We start from the raw sequence: 20,238 nt of genomic DNA on the forward strand, positions 1-20,238 counted from the left end.
GGGGTAGATCACTGGTCATGGTGTCAGGAGGACCTGAGTTCAAGCCCCTGCCTCAGACACTTAATTACCTAGCTGTGTGGCCTTGGGCAAGCCACTTAACCCCATTGCTTTGCAAAAATCTTAAAAAAAAAGAAGAAAGAAGAAAGAAAAAGAACTAAGGGAAAAGAAAAAAAATTTAAAGAATGGAAAAACAAAAGTTTTTTAAAAGTGACTATAGCTTGCTTTGCTCTGCATCAGAGTCCATAGTTTTTTTCTCTGAATATGGATAGCACTTATCCATAGCAAGCCTCTCAGGGTTGTCCTTGAACTGTGAATTGCTGAGAAGAGCTACATCTAGTATAGTTAATCATCTCACAATGTTGTTAATGTGAACAGTCTTCTCTTGGTTCTGCTCACTTCACTCAGCATCAGTACATGCAAGTCTTTCCATACTTTTCTAAAGTTCAACTACTCTCATTATTTCTTATAGAACAAAATAGTATTCCATACCATTCATAAATCATAACTTATTCAGTCATTCCCCATTTGTTGGCCCTTCAAATTCTAATTCTTACCACTACAAAAAAAAAGAGCTGCTATGAATATTTTTGAACATGTGAGATTTTTTTTCAGATTTCTTTGTGAAATACACCTAGAATTGGTTTTGCTGAATTAAAGAGTATTATCAGTTTCATTGTTCTTTGGGCATAATTCTAGATTAGGCTGTATCTTTTTTAAAAAAAAATATTTAAGATAACGGGGTTAAGTGACTTGCCTAAGGTCACACAGCTAGGTAACTTATAAGTGCCTGAGGCCGGATTTGAACTTAGGTCCTCCTGATTCCAGGTCTGGTGCTCTATCTACTGTACCACCTAGCTACCCCTTAGACTGTGTCTTGATTAAATAACTTTTTATTTAATTAAGGGACTGTGTATTAACCAATATCAACAATAAGTAATTTTTAAAAAATTGGAGGTCAAGTAGAAAATACAATTGTGTGGCCTTTTAGCTGAAAATATTCCTTACAGTTTATAAATGTGAGTAAATTTTAATATAGATCATCCATCCTTAAAACAGCAGTGAATAAGTACATGGTCCATAAGCTGCTTTCTTTTGCAAGAAGCTTCCTTACTTTTATAGCTCTAATCATGATCTTTGTTACTGACCATTTGAAAAGTATGCTTTCAAAAGTATAACCACAGCATCTTAATTGGTTTTATGAACCCAGGTCACCTACTTCTTGTTTCAATTTTTTCCATTCATTCTCATTCTCATTCACTCTCTCTCTCTCTCTCTCTCTCTCTCTCTCTCTCTCTCTCTCTCTCTCTCTCTGTCTGTCTGTCTTTTTATTCTTTACATTTAAACAATTATTTTGTTTAATAATTGGGGCTTTGGGGGGGTTGGGGTTTTTTGAGTGGTAGACTTGAGTCAAAAAGACCTGGCCCATATGTCTTGCTATATTTACTGGTTGTTTGTGAACAAGTTACTGAATTTCTTAGTTGTTTACAGGGGCAGTTCTCTAAAACAATACTGCTGAAGATGAGTATAGAGTTTCATTTCAAGGTACCCCCTATGCACAAGAAATCCCAGCCCCATACTAAAAAGGAACAAGCACCCATTTGTACTTGATAAGATTGTCTCATTGGAGTCTCACAACAACCCTGTAAGGTAGGCGATATTATTCCCATTTTACAAATCAGAAAAGTGAAGTAAACAGAGGTTAAGTGACTTGCCCAGAATCAAACAACCAGTATCTGGATTTGAACTTGTTTTCCTTACTTCAGGCCCAGTGCCTTATCCGTTATACCATCTAGTTCCTGCCTCTCAATTTAGCAAAGATGTAAAGTGGCATCTTGATTTTTTTCATTGCTAACACTGTTGTAATTTTCTTCCTTGAGTAACTTGAAAAAAAACAGACCCAAGAAGGCAAAATATTTCAAACATTATCAGGCATAGGTCATTTTTTAAAAAATTATTTTTCTTCATTATCAGAAATTAGTAGGATGTAAAAATTAAAAGGTTGCAATAAAGTTTTAGTATAATGTGGACATGGGTTCTCCTGTAGAAAATTTAGCTCTCAAATAAAGCTAAGGTAGAACCTTTGCAAATGAGGTTTAGAGTTTAGCTGTATATTCTGAAAGAGCTGTTAGTCACCAAGCCACAGTAAAGTTCAGTCAAGCTGCCTCAGTGCCTTCAACAGCCCCAGTCCCAATTCTGTAGATTTAAATGGAAGCAAAAAGATCCAGCACCTGGAGCAAAGCTTTAAAACAAAATCCATCCTCATCAACTACAGTGGCACCATTTCTAGCCCTCACTTCAAGGTAGACTTTTCTCTTTGTAGCTTGTTATTTATTGCCTTAGGTGTTTTATTTGTGCATCTCTCCTTTGTCTTTTCTCTTCTCCTGAAAGGAATGAAGTGACAGAAAGTTGATTTGAGCACTTAAAGGATAACTGCGACAGGCTGCCCCTTCACTTGAAATATAAAAAGGGAAAGGGGAGCAAGCTAGGTTCATTTTATTGTGTCTTTTGTCTCACCAGCCTATCCAAACAACTTCTGATAGTCTGAATTGTATTTGACTGCCCCCTTAACTCCTACTTTTTATAGACACAGTTGTTGTCTGCCATCATCATCATCATTGACATCATCATCATCACTAACATTTATATTGCATTGCTCTAGTGGTTTAGGGAGGGGGCCAGTAAGGAAAATTCTTCCCAATATGATGTCTCTCTTTTAACTTACTCTGCCCTCCACCTGGCTCTGCCAGATAGATTCTTGGTCTTTGCATGAATTCTCCATACTGCTGTCAAATGTTGCCTGGATAAACTGGATAAAAGTGTGGTGGCAACTCACAAGCATTCTAATGTTTTGAACTTCTGGTCCTATCTTTCAGAGAGCTGTTACAGTTCTTTGTAAATTAAAAGATACTATATAAATATGAGCTTATATTATGTAAATAGACTTTATTTATTACTCAACTTTTTTATCTTCCCTTTTTAGCAGCTTTCTTAAATTTTTTACCTTTACATGGGGACTGATTATTTCTATATGTTTCCTATTACCTATCTTTGCTTTACTCTTATACTAATTAAGAAACTTTCTAATGCTAACTTTTGATTTTTTAGACACTTGTCACATAAAAAAGATCTTTCTATGCCTATGATTTGCAATGTGTTATTTGTTTTTGTTTCTTTATATAATGTGTATTGTGCTTAGTCAAAACCTTTTTTTGTAGCTATTGATATTTTGTGGTTTGGAATGGCTTTTGTCACTTCACAGGTTAGTGTTATACCATTCAGATAACTAATAAGCTACTCCATAGAGGGATAAAACAATAATTATTTAGATAAACAAAAGCTCTAGAATGTCCAGGAAAACAATGAAAAAAGGCAGGAATGAGGGAGGATAGTACTTCCTAATGTCAAAGTGAATTGTAAAACTGATCAGAGTAGTGACAAGGAACAGTCAGAAATTGATTTCAATAACCCATGTGCCTTAAACCTGAAAATAAATTATCCTAGGAAACATAAATATAAATTATTTCCTATTCTATAAGAATCCCAGGGAAACTGGAAAACAGAAATTAGGTTTAGAACCAACATCTTAAGCCATATACCTCAATTAATTCAAAATAAATTAATTAACTTGAAAATTAAGTAGATTATTTTTAAAATCAGAATAGAATCAGATCAGAAAAGGGTTATAATTACAAAAATAAGCAGTATTTTGGAGTTTATGAAAGATAACAGTTTGTCTAATCATTCTTTGTAGCAATTGAGAATTATGCTAAGAAAGTGGTAAAATGTCTGTAGCCTTCTATCCAGAGGCATCACTCCTAGCTTATTCCCCAAGGGGATGAATGACAAAAAAGCCACATACATACCAAAATATTTTTTAATAATGAAGAACTAGAAACAAAGCATGTGCCAATTGATTGGGAAATGGATGAACATATTGTAGTACTTAAATGTAGTGGAATATTTTACTGTGTTGTAGGAAACAATGCATTATCATGAATGCAGGGATAAATTAAAAAAACTCTTATCTGACTGATGGAAATTGACGTAAGCAGAACTAGGAAAACATCAAATTATAATGATTGGTCAAATAATGACCAAACTTGACCCTCTCAGTTTTTTTTTTAAAGTAATAGCGGGGCGGCTAGGTGGTGTAGTAGATAAAGCACCAGCCTTGGAGTCAGGAGTACCTGGGTTCAAATCCGGTCTCAGACACTTAATAATTACCTAGCTTTGTGGCCTTGGGCAAGCCACTTAACCCCATTTGCCTTGCAAAAACCTAAAAAAATAAAAATAAATAAGAAATAGGGGTTGGTATTATCTTTATTATGTAATTTTGCTCTTATACGTTATTTTTCTTCCTTAAGGATCTGATTTCTCTCATCACATTCAACTTAGATCAATGTACACCATGGAAATAATGTAAAGACTAACAGAATGCCTTCTGTGGGGGTCGGGGGGAGGGAAGTGAGATTAGGGGGGAAATTGTAAAACTCAAAATAAATAAAATCTTTCTTTAAAAAAAAGAAATAGGGGTTGGGGGCAGCTAGGTGGTGCAGTGGGTAGAGCACCGGCCCTGGAGTCAGGAAGACCTGAGTTCAAATGTGGCCTCAGACACATAATAATTGCCTAACTATGTGACCTTGGGCAAGTGACTTAACCCCGCTGCCTTAAACAAAAACATTTTTTAAAAAATGGTCCATTTGCTGTTTTCTTCTAGTCTTACTTTCCTTTCTCTTTTTTCATCTTATTTCTTATTTTTCAGTTCTCAGGTCAGTGGCTTTTTTTTTTCCTTAACATATACATATTGTCAGTCAGAGCTCTTCTGAGGTGATAGGGTTCCAGGAGAGAGGAATGGTGTCAGTGAAGTAATCAGTATGTTAGATAACTTTTGTTATTGCTGTCGACTCTTAACTGTTGTACACTTGACTTTGGTTTTAAACTTCAAAAGTTCAGGACTACTTGGATCTCTAAGGTTGTTGGAACTGAATTTTGGTTAATGGAAGAGTTACTGTGACTACTAATCCAAAGCTAGCACTTTGTATGAAGTTAGCCAAATGTTCATGTTGTCTCCAACTAGTAGGTTTCAAAAGAGATTACATGGCTGATATGGTGGTATGTCTCATTCTTTTTCAGGTGTTGAATGAAGAATGTGATCAAAATTGGTATAAGGCAGAACTCAATGGAAAAGATGGCTTCATTCCCAAGAACTACATAGAAATGAAACCACATCCGTAAGTTAAGTTTCACTTATTTCCAGTGTCAGATTGGCAGGAGTGATTCCTTATACACAGTTCTTGGGAACTAGGATTATGGAAGATTGAAATTTTCTGAGCTAAAATTTATACCAAGTAGTTAATCATTTACAAAAAAAAAATGAAAGAACTTCTTCCACATTTGACTTTTAAAAAAATTTCAACCATCTCCTAGATTCTTGTCACCTAATCCCTTTCACTTTGAGAACTACTCTTCCTGGCTTACTATAAGATGCAAGTGATGATAATTTATACCCACAAGAAAAGGGACAGGAAACTGGTAGCAGATGAATTTTCTGCAACTATTTATCTAAGTGAAAATGTATATATTTTCATTGGGGGGGGAGGGGACAGAAGGTACACGTCAGTGAAGTTGAAAATGAGCTTTCCAAAAATTGAGCCTCTAACCTTTTGGAAGAAATAGTCATGTGGAGATTTCCCAGAGAGAGTAGAATCTATTAAATAAGTGTTTACCCTAGTGGGGGGTTGAGAGTGGTATTGGAAGAATTGGGTCAAGTAATAAATCTGCCTCCAGAGATGAACAGATATGTACACTAAATAGATAATATGTAAAACCTTCTTCCTCTCATACCATCCTCAAAAAAGAAAAGCAACACAGGTTTAGTTTATTGTTTGATCTAAAGTTCTTTGTCATTGTGGTTTTGCTTCTTTAGAAAAGGAACAGATAAAAGAAGATATGGTAGATTATTATGCTAGAAAACATTGCATTAACTGAAGTGTGCATGACTGTAAAGCCTGATTCTACTTGAGATTGGAAGTTTTAAATCATAACATTTAGAGCAGAAAGGCCATATCATTTCAGAATTTGCAGTTACTCATAGAATTGTGCTTTGAGTATATTGAGGAGACTCATTTAATTCTAAACCATTTTTAAAATATTAAATTTCTAAGAAATAATGGAGGCATTCAAGTTTTTGACTCTAAAGCATCTAGATTGTATCATGTGTCTATTTCATCTGACAAGATAACTGGACTCTAAGAGTGGGCCAGCCATGTTCAGACACTTTTGAGCTCTGAAAAATGAAAATTAGGACCAACTGATAGAGCAGTGGATAGAAAGAGCACTAGAGCTCAAGTAAGGAAGGCTTGAGTTCATATTTGACCTCAGACACTTAATAGCAGCTTTGTGACAACCTGAGTTAGTCAACATAACTTCTGTTTGCCTCAGTTTTCTCATATGTAAAATGGGGTTATAATAGCAATACCTCCCTCTCAGGGTTGTGAGAATAACTGTAAATTTCTTAGCACACATTTCCTGTAACCCCAAATCATAAAGTAATTTTGAAATTACCCCAATTTATTATGCTCTTTAAAAAAAACACATTCTTGTTCTTCAGCAATATGGAATTTTCACACAGGACATTTTCTGTGACTGAAGAGTTTTATAAACACAGGATCATTGTTAGTTTCTGAGCTGTGATGGATATGCTGGGCTATCTCTACTTTTTTTCCTTTGAGAAAGGAAGGAGAATTTGATTCAAGGTTTTTAAAGTTTCACATTAGCACAGCTAAATTTAACAAATAAATTAAGTGCCTTTATGTCCAAGTTAATTTATAAGACAGACAGCAGTCCCTTTTCTCAGGAAATACACAATCTGGGTTGGGGGAAGGTAGCAAATACACATGGGAAAATGTAACATAAATTAGAGAATGAATGAATGGGAACCAAGAGAGATGGATGTCCATACCAGGTATGTTTAGAGTATTTGAGAACACAATCTCAAAATAGAAACTAGCTTTCTCCTTTTGCAAATGAGATAGCTAAAGCTTTAGAAGCTGAATCACTTGCAGATCACATTGGGAGGAGAGGGAAACAAATTGAGTACTGTGGAAGTGGAATTGAAAAGGAAGGTGCAGATGCACAGATGCATGGAGTTATAAGGTAGAGTGTAATTCATGGGGGCAGCTAGGTGGTGCATTGGATAGAGCACCAGGCCCTGGAGTCAGGAGTACCTGAATTCAAATGCAGCCTGGGACACTTAATAATTATCTAGCTGTGTGGCCTTGGGCAAGCCACTTAACACCATTGCCTTGCCCCCCCCCAAAAAAAACAAAAAACCTCAAAATAAAAAAAAATAGAGTGTAATTCATGGAGTAGCTACTAGGCAAGTTTGGTTACAACATAGAGTGATGTGAAATAAGACTAAAAAGGGATGGTTAGAACCAGATAATGAAGTCCTTGCTGTGGAATTTGTATATTAACCTAGAAGTATTAGGGGAGCCACCAAAAATTTTGAGCAAGGCAGGCATATTTTGCCTGGACAACCCTGTGCCTAGAGAAGGTTGTTTTTAACCTGGGCTGTAAAAGGACAGACTGGAAAGAGAGAGACTGTAACTAGAGAGACCAGTGAAGACACAGACCTGAATGATTGTGTGATTAATAAGAAGGGAATAGATACTCAAGATATTAGGGGGATAGAATTGACAAAACTTAAGTGATTGATTGGGTGTAGGGAATAGGAAAGGACAAGTCAAAGATGACTCCAAGGTTTGTCCCTGGATGACTGAAGGGATGTCAACTATCAACAGAAAGAGGAAAGTTTGAAGGAGCAGGTTCAGAACAGGCCTCAAGTTTTTATTTGTAAAATAAGCTGGTAAAGGAAATGACAAACTACTCCAGGTGCCAGGAAACCCCCAAATGGGATCACAAAGAGCTAGACGTGACTGAAAAATGACTCAGCAGCAAAAGTAGATCTCGAACTATCTAAGAGTCAAAGAGTTAAAGCCCTAGTTATGTGATTCATAGGCAAATAATTTTAACTTCAGTGCTCTCAATAACTCTATAAAACTGTAAAGTTACAGAAATGGTCTGATCTGCATTGGTAGAGGGAGTTTACTCACCTAGGAGGTTTTTATAAAAGTGAAATCACAGATGCAACCCCTTCCCTTTAAAATTTGTTCAAGAAAATAATTTTAACAGGAAAAAATTGCTTTCATGACTTTTGCCATCATCTTTCATCATCCTTAACTGGAAATGCAGGGAAAGAAAGTGTACCCTGGTATAACTGCAATCAAAACTAAATTGTAGGGAGCAGCTAGGTGGCGCAGTGGATAAAGCACGGCCCTGGAGTCAGGAGTACCTGAGTTCAAATTTGGCCTCAGGCACTTAATAATTGCCTAGCTGTGTGGCCTTAGGCAAGCCACTTAACCCCATTGCTTTGCAAAAACCTTAAAAAAAAAACTAAATTGTAGGGGCAGCTAGGTGGCACAGTGGATAGAGCACTAGCCCTGGCGTCAAGAGGACCTGAGTTCACATCTGGATTCAGGAACTTAATTACCTAGCTGTGTGACCTTAGGCAGGTCACTTAACCTCATTGTCTTACAAAAAGCAAAAATATTAAACTAAACTAAATTGTAATTAATCAATCAATAAAAATGTATTAAAATACCTATTACGTTCTAGGCATTGTTCTGAGCAGTGGGAATATAAAAAGAGGCTAATGACAATCCCTGTCTTTAAGAAGCTTATAATCTAAAGGCAAAGACAACAAGCAAAATAAATACTTCAGAGCACTAACAGAGAAGGTGCTGGAATTAAAAGGGATTAAGAAAGGCTTCCTATAAAAAAATGACATTTTAGTTAGTATTTAAAGTCAAGTATCAGTGGTCAATGAAGGAGGAAAAGCATTTCAAGCATGGGATACAGTCAGAGAAAATACCCAAAGCTAAGAGATGATGGTTTTGTTCATGGAACAACCAGGATGCCAATGCCTGATGCCCAAAGAGTATATGTGGGGAGTAAAGTGTTAAAGAAGGCTGGAAAGGTAGGATGGGGCTACATTAAGAGTTTTGAATGCTAAGCAAAGCATTTTGTTTTGGATTATTGGACCTCTGGTTTAGGAAAGTTACATTGTTGGTTGAATTGGAGTGGGGGAGAGATTTTAGGCAAGCATATCCACCAGCAAGTCATTTCAGATGTGAGATGAGTAGGACCTACACTAGAGTGGTGGCAGTGTCAGAGGAAAGAAGGGAAATTTGAGAAGAGAATTTAAGAGATGTTGTGAAGGTGAAATCAATAGGCTTTGACAACAGATTGGCAGTGGGAAGTAAAAGTTAATGAGGAATCCAGGATGACTTCTAGATTGTGAGCCTAGAAGGCTGATGTTACCCATAATAATAATAATAAGGAAGTTTAGAAAAGGAAAGAGGAATGATAATGACTACCTTTAGCTTAAGATGTCTTCTGGATATCTAGTTCAAGATACCTAAAAGGCATTTGAAAATTTGAGATTGGGGGGTCAGCAGAGAATATGAGGAAAGGACAGATAGATTTGAGAGTTATCAACATAGAGATGGCAATTAAATCCATAGAACCTGGTGAGATCATCAAGTAAAGTCATATAGAGGGAGAAGAGATGACCTAGAACAAACTCTGAGAGTTTTGTTCTGAATAAGGATCCAGCAAAAAAAAAAAAAAAAAAAAGAGGCAGAGAAAGAGGGCTAGGTGGAGTAGTGGGTAGAGCATCATTCCTGAAGTCAGGAGGACCTGAGTTCAAAATTGCCCCCAAACACTTTTATACTTACTTAGTTGTATGATCTTGGATAAGTTACTTAAACCCACTGCCTTGCAAAACTCCCCCCCCCCAAAAAAAAAAAAAAAGGCTGAGAAAGAGCAGTTAGATGGATTAGGAGGAAAACTAGGAGAGAGTGATTTCCCCAAAACTTAGAGAGGAGAATGTATCAAGTGAGAAAGGGTAAGCAAAAAATGTTAGGTGCTTCAAAGATGTCAAGGAGAATAAGGACAAAGAAAAGGATATTGGATTTGACAACTAAGAAGTCATTGGCAACTTTGGAGACAGCAGTTTTGGTGAAATGTTAAGACTGGAAACCAAATTTGTAAGGGGGGTTAAGAAGAGTGTGAGAGGAAAGAAAGTAGAGACACCTCTTTAGGGAATGAACCAGTAGAGAGGGAGAAATTGAAAATGTGTGGAAGAATGGGGATGTGATAGAGTGAAATCCTTAATCAGGGAGATGACTTAGTCTTGGTAAGGAGTAAGACCATTTCTTCATGTGAAATAGGAGTGAAGAAGATAGTGGCAAAAGACAGCTGAATTTATAGGAGAAGAGAAAGAAGGAAGAGGGAGCTCCCAGAAAACGATCTCCGTGTTTTCTTAAAATATGAGGTGAAGATCTCAGTTGAAAGATTGGGGAGAGAAGAAATCATCAGAGATTTGTGGATGGCTAAAAGTGTTTGAAAGAATGAATTAATAAGGCAGGAATCATAAGATTGCCTTTCAGCAGTAGGGCCCAAATGAGGTTGTGTAACAAATTTGTTATATGATTTTCCCCACTTTCATTTAGCAGCAGGTATGTAGGAGTGAGGGTGAAAAATCATGGAAATGATTCAAGACTAAGATTGATGGAATGTAATTATCAAAATGATAAAATCTGGGTAGTGATTGAAGAGATGAGGATAATATAGAATTTAATTGACTTCACTGAGGGGTCAAGATGGAGAAAAGAGGACAGAGTGGCTAGTGCAGGAGAAATGACCCTGGAGAGAAATGAGGGGTTAAGAGATTAGATGCCAATGGTGTGGATGATGTAATGAAAGACTGAGAGGTGAAAAATCAATAGGTTATGTTCAGATAAAGGGTTTTCAGGAATATGTGTAGATAATACATTTATGAATGGATGATGGCAAGATTAAAGGTATGACCATTTTGTGAATGAAGAAGAGATAAAGGTAATAGGAAATAAGGAGATTGAGGAACTGAATGATTAGGGAGTTTGAATGAGTTTTTATGAGGTAGGTCTGCTATGGCCTCTTGAGTAACAAAAATAATTATGAAAAAGGAAATGAGAAGGGGAAATGGGGTGGAGGGAGGGAAGAAGGAAGAAGTGTCTATACTAGAAATTACATTTTCTGAACTGGCTTCCATATTTTGAATCCAGTTCCTTTGAAATGTTACTTCTCATATATGGTAGGTTTTCATTATAGGACTTACATTTGAGTTGTGTGTAGATATGGAAGGTTGCTAACCTTGAAAAACCCAGAAATATCTATTAAGGATATTAATGAAGATTTGTCCATGTTCCCTCTGCAAAAGTAAGATTTTTCCTTCAAGTTAAGTAGTTTGTTATTTTATTCTGGAAAAGGGACATCTTCCTGTAAAGTTAAGAAGTACTCTAGCTGTTAGCAAAGCATTTTTGGTTGGTGTGGGTTTTCTGGACTGTGTATTTCTTAGACTTATAACTTAATGATTATGCATCATGAAATAAGCAGAACCAGTAAAGAATTTATGTATGTACATATAGAAAGGTATCTAGAACATTTATTAAGCATCATGCACTGTGCTGAACTTGAGTAAACAAAAATACAAGAAACCAAGATAATCCTTCCTCTTAAGGAGTTTTCATTCTAATGAAGGGAGACAATACAAATGAGAATGTCATAATTTGATATTAAGTACAAGAGATCAGTGTTAACAGAGTATGATCAAAGGTATAGAGTTGTAACTGACTTTTATCGAGTCAAACTAAAAACAGACACAGAGAGGTTAAGTAGGAGAGACAGCATTAAAATCTAGATTAGCAGACTCCAAATCTAGCACTCTTTCAAACTATATATCAAGGGCTCTAAAAATATCAGATTTTTTAAACCTGTTTTTTAGGGGTGGGAGAGGAAGGGAGTCAAATCCCTCAGCACCCCCCCCCCAAAAAAAAACAACACAGCATAACTACCTAGCAGCTAATTGGTAGGTCTACTTAATAATTAATCCAGTTTTGTGTTCTGCCTAGAATAACTAGGCTGTTATATAAGGAGACAGCTTCATTTCCTCCAACACTCAGGATCTGTGGTGTATTATGATAAAAGAAGAGGTTTTAGGTTTTTCCTAAAGGGAAAACACAAATTCTCAGCTAAGTTAACTACTTACTTACTTAGGTAGATTCACTTATTTTTGCTACTAACTTAGTAAGATTTTTCTCCATCCTCCTGACAAGAATGGTATTACATTTTAGAATATCTGTTGCTTAAAAGCTGGAGTTTTGCTTCTGGGGATATTTCCATGGCATTCCATTCCTATCACCACCTCATCCTATTTTTCTTGGTATCATGGTAATATGAATAACAAATAACTACATAAAGATTTTATTTGTTTCATTCTGTACATTTTTTAAGTTTATATAATTTGAGGCTTCCCCAAGTATATCTCTCTAGTGACTGAGAAGGTAAAACTGTGATCTTTGACTAGCTGGCATATTTTTAAGTGTCTATCCATATAGAATCTATTTAACACTGTAATGAACTACTCTGTTATGAGTCACTTTGGGAAGGGAGAAAGCTTGGTGACTGTTGCATCATTTAAGGGAATTTTACTTACAGAACCTTCAACAGTAGCACTGAGTTAACCTAATGGTTTAATATATTGATAATGAAGGGTGGGTGTTTGCTTCCTTTGCCCCACCTAGAAAGGAGAGTCATCTTTTTGCTAATGTTTCAAAAGCCTCAACGTCTTTTTTTTTCCATGTGGGGGAGCAGACTTTGACTGGGTTACTTTGTTCTGTAGGTGGTTTTTTGGCAAAATCCCCAGAGCAAAGGCAGAAGAAATGCTTGGCAAACAGCGACATGATGGTGCCTTTCTTATCCGGGAGAGTGAGAGTGCACCCGGAGACTTCTCCCTCTCTGTCAAGTGAGTCTATTTTTCCTCTTGCCCAACCCCAAACTAGGTGATTGTAATACTAGCAGAGGGCAGGTTCAGAACCTCAACTGTTTTGGAATTAAGAGTAAAAATCTGATGACAAAATAACAAAATGGCAATTGTTGGAGGAGCTGTAGGAAAATAAGCACATTTGTTTACTGTTGGAAGAGCTATGGATTAGGAAAATTTTTTTTGGAAATTAATTTAGAACTATGCACAAGAAGTCACCAAATGTGAATGCACTGGGGGCAGCTAGGCAGTGGATAGAGCACTGGCCCCGAAGTCAGGAGTACCTGAGCTCAAATCTGGACTCAGACACTAAATAATTACCTAGCTGTGTGGCCTTGGGCAAGCCACTTAATTCCATTTGACTTGCAAAAACCTTCAAAAAAAATGTGAATGCCTTTTGAATCCCCTGATACTACTGCTAGGCCTATTCCCCAGGAAATCTAAGAAAAAGGAAAATGGCCTATAGGTACAAAAATACTTAGAGCAGTAAGTTCTTTTTGTAATGGCAAAAAAGTAGAAACAAAGAGAAATAGAGAAACATAGAGAAATAGCTGAATGAATCATGACATATATATATATAATACTATTGTGCTGGGGGGTATAGATAACTTCAGAAAAAATCTAAGAAGACATATATAACAACAGTATTGGAAAACAAATTCGTTTGAAAGACTTTAGGACTTGGATAAACAACATGATCAACCAAACATGATTCCAGAGGACCAATAATGAAGAATGTAATCAGCTTCCTAGCAAAGAGATCATTCAGGCTGTACAATGGGACATATTTTTGTTCATGGATAGATAATTTTGTTTTTCTTGACTATATTTTGTTATATAAGGTTTTGTTTTTCTTGTTTTCTTCCCCAAACTTGGGAGAGAAACTGGTAACAAAAACAAATAAACTTTTTTGTTAGGTTAGGGGGTGGGTAAGAGAAAGGAAAAAAGTTGAAATCTAGATCTGGTACAATGGATAGGATACTGGTCCTGGAGTCAGGAGGACCTGAGTTCAAATTTGGCCTCAGACACTTATTATCTAGTTGTATTGACCCTGGACAAGTCACTTAACTCCATTGCCTTGCAAAAATCAAAAAATAAAATAAAAATCTGAGCTAGTATGTTATTCAAAGCTCTTAGTTTCCTCCTCTGTAATAAAATGGAGGACAAGAAGCAGAAGGGAGAGAATGGACTGAATGATATCTGATGTCACTAATTGCATTTAAGATTACAATTGATGATCTTCAGTCTATCATCTTTAGGCTTACCTATGGGCCCATATTCCTGCCTATTGGTGGCAATTCCTATTGAAGATGTAGATAAGGACTGGATAAACTTCTTTACTTGTTCTTCATATATTCATCTCTCCATGGCCAGGTTAATTGCTATATAAAAAAAAATTGTTTCTAAGCATTAGATTGCTTGTGTGTTCTGATAATTCTTTTGGCAACTCAGTACTGCCACCTGATGGGTCAATTTTATGAAGAACTGTTTTGAGGGAAAAGCAGTATGGAGATAGTGTTAAAGAGAAAGATACTACGTTCTTTTGACTTTTATTTGGAGCCAGAGCCTTCATAATTGGGGGTTCTGTCTTTGGCAACTGAATCTAAACTATACAAAAGGACATGTTCTACTAATTTTGTATTATACTGAAGACCTAATTTCTGCAATACCTGAAACTACTCTTTTTTCTTCTATTTTTCCTGGAGTTCATTTGAAAGGAAAGGAGAATCAGAAACCACTAGAAGTGAGCTATTAACTTACTATGAAGAGTATCTACCATTCTGTTAAAGAATTACTCTGCTTTTCTTTTAACTTGTGTTTGTTCATCACTAAATGAAGTTCTATTCTATAGAAACAAGATTTTATCAAAGAAATTGGTTGGGGGTTTTTTTGGTTCTTTTAATTGGTATTTTCCCCATTTACATAGTAGATTTTAAATCTGTATTCTTATTCTTTGCCTGATATCTTTGCTATGACATGTCTACTTATGGCAGCACTATGACAACCACTATGGACAACTATGTTCTCTAGTTTCTTTGTATATGAAAGGAATTTTTTTATGGTCCATCTGAACCTAAGATATGTGCTAATCAGGAAGGGCTGGAGACCTCTGGTTACATAGATCTTCTTTTGTTTGTTTGTTTGTTTGTTTTGCAAGGCAATGGGTTTAAGTGGCTTGCCCAAGGCCAGATTACATAGATCTTAATGTGAACCATTAATGTTAACATTAATTGCCTGCTAATATCATTGAGTACCAGTGTTCTTCCTAAACAAGAACATTTCATTATCCTGTCCCCCTGCTCATTGAAATCACAGTGCAAATATCTGATACCTTAGCCTGAAAGATTTTCAGGTTACTGGCTTTCTTTCCTAATAAACTACTTCTGTAGTAGTATCTGGGCAACTCGGTGGCACAGTGGATAGAGTACCAGCCAGGGAGTCAGGGGCTCAAATAAGTATTCAAATAACACCTCAGACACTTAAATATGTAGCTGTGTAACCTTGGGCAAGTCAACCCCATTGCCTTTCAAACACCCCCCCCCCCCCAAGAAAAAAAAAGAAATATAGTAAATGATATCCTAACTAAACTTGAAGAAGTAACTCTGGCTTCCTAATATACATCCTCTGGTCTTCCTCCAGGTTTGGAAACGATGTGCAGCATTTCAAAGTGCTCCGAGATGGGGCTGGGAAGTATTTCCTTTGGGTGGTAAAGTTCAATTCTTTAAATGAGCTGGTAGATTATCACAGATCCACCTCAGTTTCAAGAAACCAGCAGATATTCTTACGGGACATAGAACAAGTGCCACAGGTAAGCTCATAAAAAAGGAAAGCATCAGTACTAATTAATACACCCATACTTGCTTCTCAGCAAATTAGCATAGGAGAAGAAGTCCTTGTGATTTTGGCTCAACTTTCATTCTTTAATATTTTCTTGTATATATTGAAAATATGTATAAATGGGGCAGCTAGGTGGCATAGTGGATAGAGCCCTGGCCCTGGAGTCAGGAATATCTGAGTTCAAATCCAGTCTCAGACACTTAATAATCAGCTAGCTGTGTGACCTTGGGCAAGCCACTTAACCCTTGCCAACCCCCCCAAAAAAAAAGAGAAGAAGAAGAAATTGAATGTTTAAATAACCCTATCTTGGGGTGGAGAATTGAACTTCCTAAGGACTAGATAAATTTACAAGTGAATTCTACCAAATATTTAAGGAACAATTAATTCCAATCCTTCATACTAAGCTGAAAAAGGAATCTTATGATACTGCTTCTGTATCACAAATACGATCTTGCTATCTAAAGCTGGGAGAGTCAACACAGAATTAAATTTCCCTAAGTTGATGCATAAAGTTCTGAATAAAGTATTAACTAGAAGAGAAAGCAGTATAAAACAATTATATATTATGATCAGACTAGATCTGTAACAGGAATGGAGACTGTTTTGATATTATGGAAATTATAAGTATAATTTGAGAATGTTGATAACCAAAAAAATCATATTATTTCAATAGATGAAAAAAATCTTTGGAGAAAATATAACATCCATTCTTGTTTAAATAACACTAGGAAGCACAGGAATAAATGAAACTTTCTTAAAATGAACAGAATCGAGCATTATCTGTATTACAAATAAGCTAGAAGCTTTTCCAATAAGATCAAGGGATATCCATTATCACTTAGACTATTCTGTATCATACTCAAAATGCTAACTGTAGCAATAATGCAAGACAATAAATTTAAGGAATATACATAGGCAAAGAATATTGCTTTTTTGCAAATGATATGATTTTTGAGAACCCACTTTAAAAAAAAATAGAGACAATGAAAAACTTCAGCAAACTTGCAGAATCTAAAATAAAGCCCAAAAAATCATCAGAATTTCTACATATTAACCAGTCAAATCCAGCAAGAAGAGGTAGAAAGAAATTCATTTAAAATAGCATTGGATTGTATAAAATACTTGGGAATCTACTTGCTAAGATACCCCACAGGAATAAAAATATACATAAGCATATATGTATGTACACACCATCACATATATGTTTGTACCCACAACTGCAAAATACTATCAAAGACTTACTTTATTGAGCTAGAAAATTTGACAACAGAATTCATCAGGAATTACAGAACACTGAAATTGTCAGGGTAATCACTAGAAAAAATATATGAAGGAAACCAAGCAGTACTAGATTGCAGACTATAATACAAAACTATAATTACCAAAATAATTTGGTACTGGATAAGAAACAGACTGGTTGATCAGTGGAATAGAGTAGATATACAATATGCAGTAGTAAATGAGCACTGTACCCTAGTGTTTTATGAACCCAAAGATAACAGCTATTGGAACAAAAACCTCACTATTTGACAAAAATTGGGAAAGTTAGACAATAATATGGCTGATTTTTATCCTTTGTAATTGAAGGAAACCATGATAGCAAATAAATGATGATATGATATGCATATTATGTTGATTAAAATGAGGGGTGTGTTGTTCAAAGATACCCTTTTCACTGCCTCTTCCAGAACCTTTTATACACATTGACTGGTTAGAATAGGAAACAAGACTTCTGGTGATGATCTAGGTACATTGGGAGCCTTGGCCATTTATATGTGGTCCCACCCATGTTTTCAAGGCACCATGGCATTTCAGTAATGCCAGGCAGAACGACAGTTGGTATTTTTGGCAAACAAATTTGCGACATTACAGTAAAGCTAAGTCTAGTACCAGCAGCTGGGGTAATTTCAGCTTCAGTAGCATGCATTAAAATTGTTGCACTTAAAAAGCTCATAATTGAAATCAAACTGGCAGTCCACAGTGAGGTGATCACTGCCTGTTTCAGCCCATCTTTATGCTCTTTCCTGAGTGTCCTTTGGGGCTTAAAGCATTTATGTTGGGGGTGGGGGGATCAGTCTGACAGAAACTAAGACTAAACCTAGATTAACATCTCATACCAAGATAAATTCAGAATGGATTCATGATCCTCAGGATAAAGGGTGATCTCTTAAGCAAATTGGCAGGTTTATGAATAAAGGAAGTATTCATGATTAAACTAGAACACAAGAGGTATAATGGCTGATTTTAATTGCATAAAATTAAAAATTTTATGCACAAAAATCAACAATGCAGACAAGAAAAACAGGAAATTGGGGAAGGGGAACCTAGGCAAGCAAATTTCTCTGGCAAAGGTCATTTCTAAAATATATGAAGAACTGAGCCAAATTTATAAGCTTAAAAGCTATTCCCTTACTCATCAAAGAATGTAAGCAGAGTTTTCAGAGGAAGAGATAACCATCAAAAAATCATTTTTGAAAAAAATGTTCTAATCACTGATAATTAGAGAAATGAAAATTAAGACAACTCTGAGGTACCACTTCATACCTATCAGATTGTCTAAGATGACAGAAAAGAAAAATGACAAATGCTTTTGGCTATAAGAAAAGATACAATAACACACTGTTGATGGAGCTGTGAATTAGATTATTCTGAAGAAAAATTTGTAACTGTGCACAAAGGGCTATTAAAACTATGCATATCCTTTAATCCAACAATACCTCTACTAAGTTTGTATCACAAGGAGTTAAAATAAAGGACTCATGTACAAAAAATAATTGCAGCAGTTCTTTTTGTGGTAGCTTAGAATTGGAAACTGATGAGATGCCCACAATTGGGATATGACTGAAGAAGTTATATTATTGTGCTGCAAGAAAAGATAAACTGGAATGGTTTTAGAAAAACTTAAAAGGACTTAAATTACTTGATGCAAAGTGAAGTGAACAGAACCAGGGAGATAGTGTATATATATAGTAAATAGTAACAGCAATATTGTAATGACAATCAACTGTAAGAGATTTGACTTGGCTCAATATGGTAGTGATCCATCTCATTTCCAAAGGACTCATAATGAAACTTGGTAACCACCTTCAGAGAAAGAATTTATGAACTCAGAGTACATGTTAAAGTATATTCTTTTCTCTTTCATTTTCTTGCTTTAAAACAAACAAAAAAATGATTAATGTGGATATTTGTTTTGCATAGCTATAGGTATTTGTAATGGGTTTTGCTTTTCTTGTTCTCAGAGGGAAGAAGGCAGAAAATTTGAAACTGAAAATAATTTTTTTAAAAAGAATACTAGTATAAGTTAGCACCTATTCTATACCATACTCAGAGGAGGACCCTTCATGGTCTACTTCCAACACAACCTGGAATTGTGATCCTGAGGAACAGTAGCTTTCTTAATACCCTTCCTCTTCATTTTTCACTGTTATCTATTTTTCTATCAGGCCTGGAAACCTGTAAGAGCTTATAGCTGTTTTAAATTATAAAAAGTAAAATATCTTCAAAACTTGTGGCTTAAGCAATGTTTCAACTATTTTTCATCCTTCTAGCAAAGACTGGGTTTTGCTCTTCTCGTCATATAGGTATATTCCACCTCATGTTATTCATTGATTCTGTAAAAAGATGACATTACACAAAACAGTTGTGGCAGGCAGGCTGTCATTTGGACAGTATTAAGTCAGGCATTTTGCTAAATATCAGGGCTGTACCAAATGAGCATGCAGGACAATTGTATGTATGTATGGGTTTACTAAATGCTTTAGTAAAGGAAGCTGAGCTACAGCAAAGCTTGCACTAAAATGACAAATCAAAATACATTATCTTTTGTTTGTTTGTTTTTCCTAATTAAATATTTTATTTATTTTGAGTTTTACAATTTCCCCCCCAATTTTACTTCCCTCTCCCCACCCCACCCCCACAGAAAGCAATTTGTCAGTCTTTACATTGTTTCCATGTTGTACATTGATCCAAATTGAGTATGATGAGAGAGAAATCATATCCTTAAGGAAGAAACAAAAAGTATAAGAGATAACAAGATCAGACAATAAGATATCAGGTTTTTTTCCTAAATTAAAGGGAATAGTCCTTGAACTTTGTTCAAACTCCACGGTTCTTTCTCTGGATACAGATGGTATTCTCCATTGCAGAAAGCCCAAAATTGTCCCTGATTGTTGCATTGATGGAATGAGCGAGTCCATCAAGGTTGATCATCACCCCCATGTTGCTGTTAGGGTGTACAGTGTTTTTCTGGTTCTGCTCATCTCACTCAGCATCAGTTCATGCAAATCCCTCCTGGTTTCTAATAGAACAATAGTGTTCCATGACATACATATACCACAGTTTGCCAAGCCATTCCCCAATTGAAGAACACTTATTTGATTTCCAATTCTTTGCCACCACAGAGCTGCTATGAATATTTTTGTACAAGTGGTGTTTTTACCCTTTTTCACCATCTCTTCAGGGTATAGACCCAG

The 20,238-nt window shown here is 35.9% G+C and overlaps 1 protein-coding gene across 3 annotated transcripts in view; it reads left to right on the forward strand.

Annotated features, from left to right (window-relative positions):
- Positions 1 to 20,238, forward strand: part of GRB2 (growth factor receptor bound protein 2) — a 111,125-nt gene that overhangs the window by 88,345 nt on the left and 2,542 nt on the right. For all 3 annotated transcript variants that reach the window (XM_074224591.1, XM_074224590.1, XM_074224589.1), the window contains 3 exons: positions 5,134 to 5,231; positions 12,785 to 12,907; positions 15,566 to 15,734. In XM_074224591.1, the coding sequence (XP_074080692.1) occupies positions 5,134 to 5,231; positions 12,785 to 12,907; positions 15,566 to 15,734 (390 nt within the window). The remainder of the gene's footprint in view (positions 1 to 5,133; positions 5,232 to 12,784; positions 12,908 to 15,565; positions 15,735 to 20,238) is intronic.

Source organism: Macrotis lagotis, chromosome 2 (assembly GCF_037893015.1).
Source record: "Macrotis lagotis isolate mMagLag1 chromosome 2, bilby.v1.9.chrom.fasta, whole genome shotgun sequence".
NCBI classification, from domain to species: Eukaryota; Metazoa; Chordata; class Mammalia; order Peramelemorphia; family Peramelidae; genus Macrotis; species Macrotis lagotis.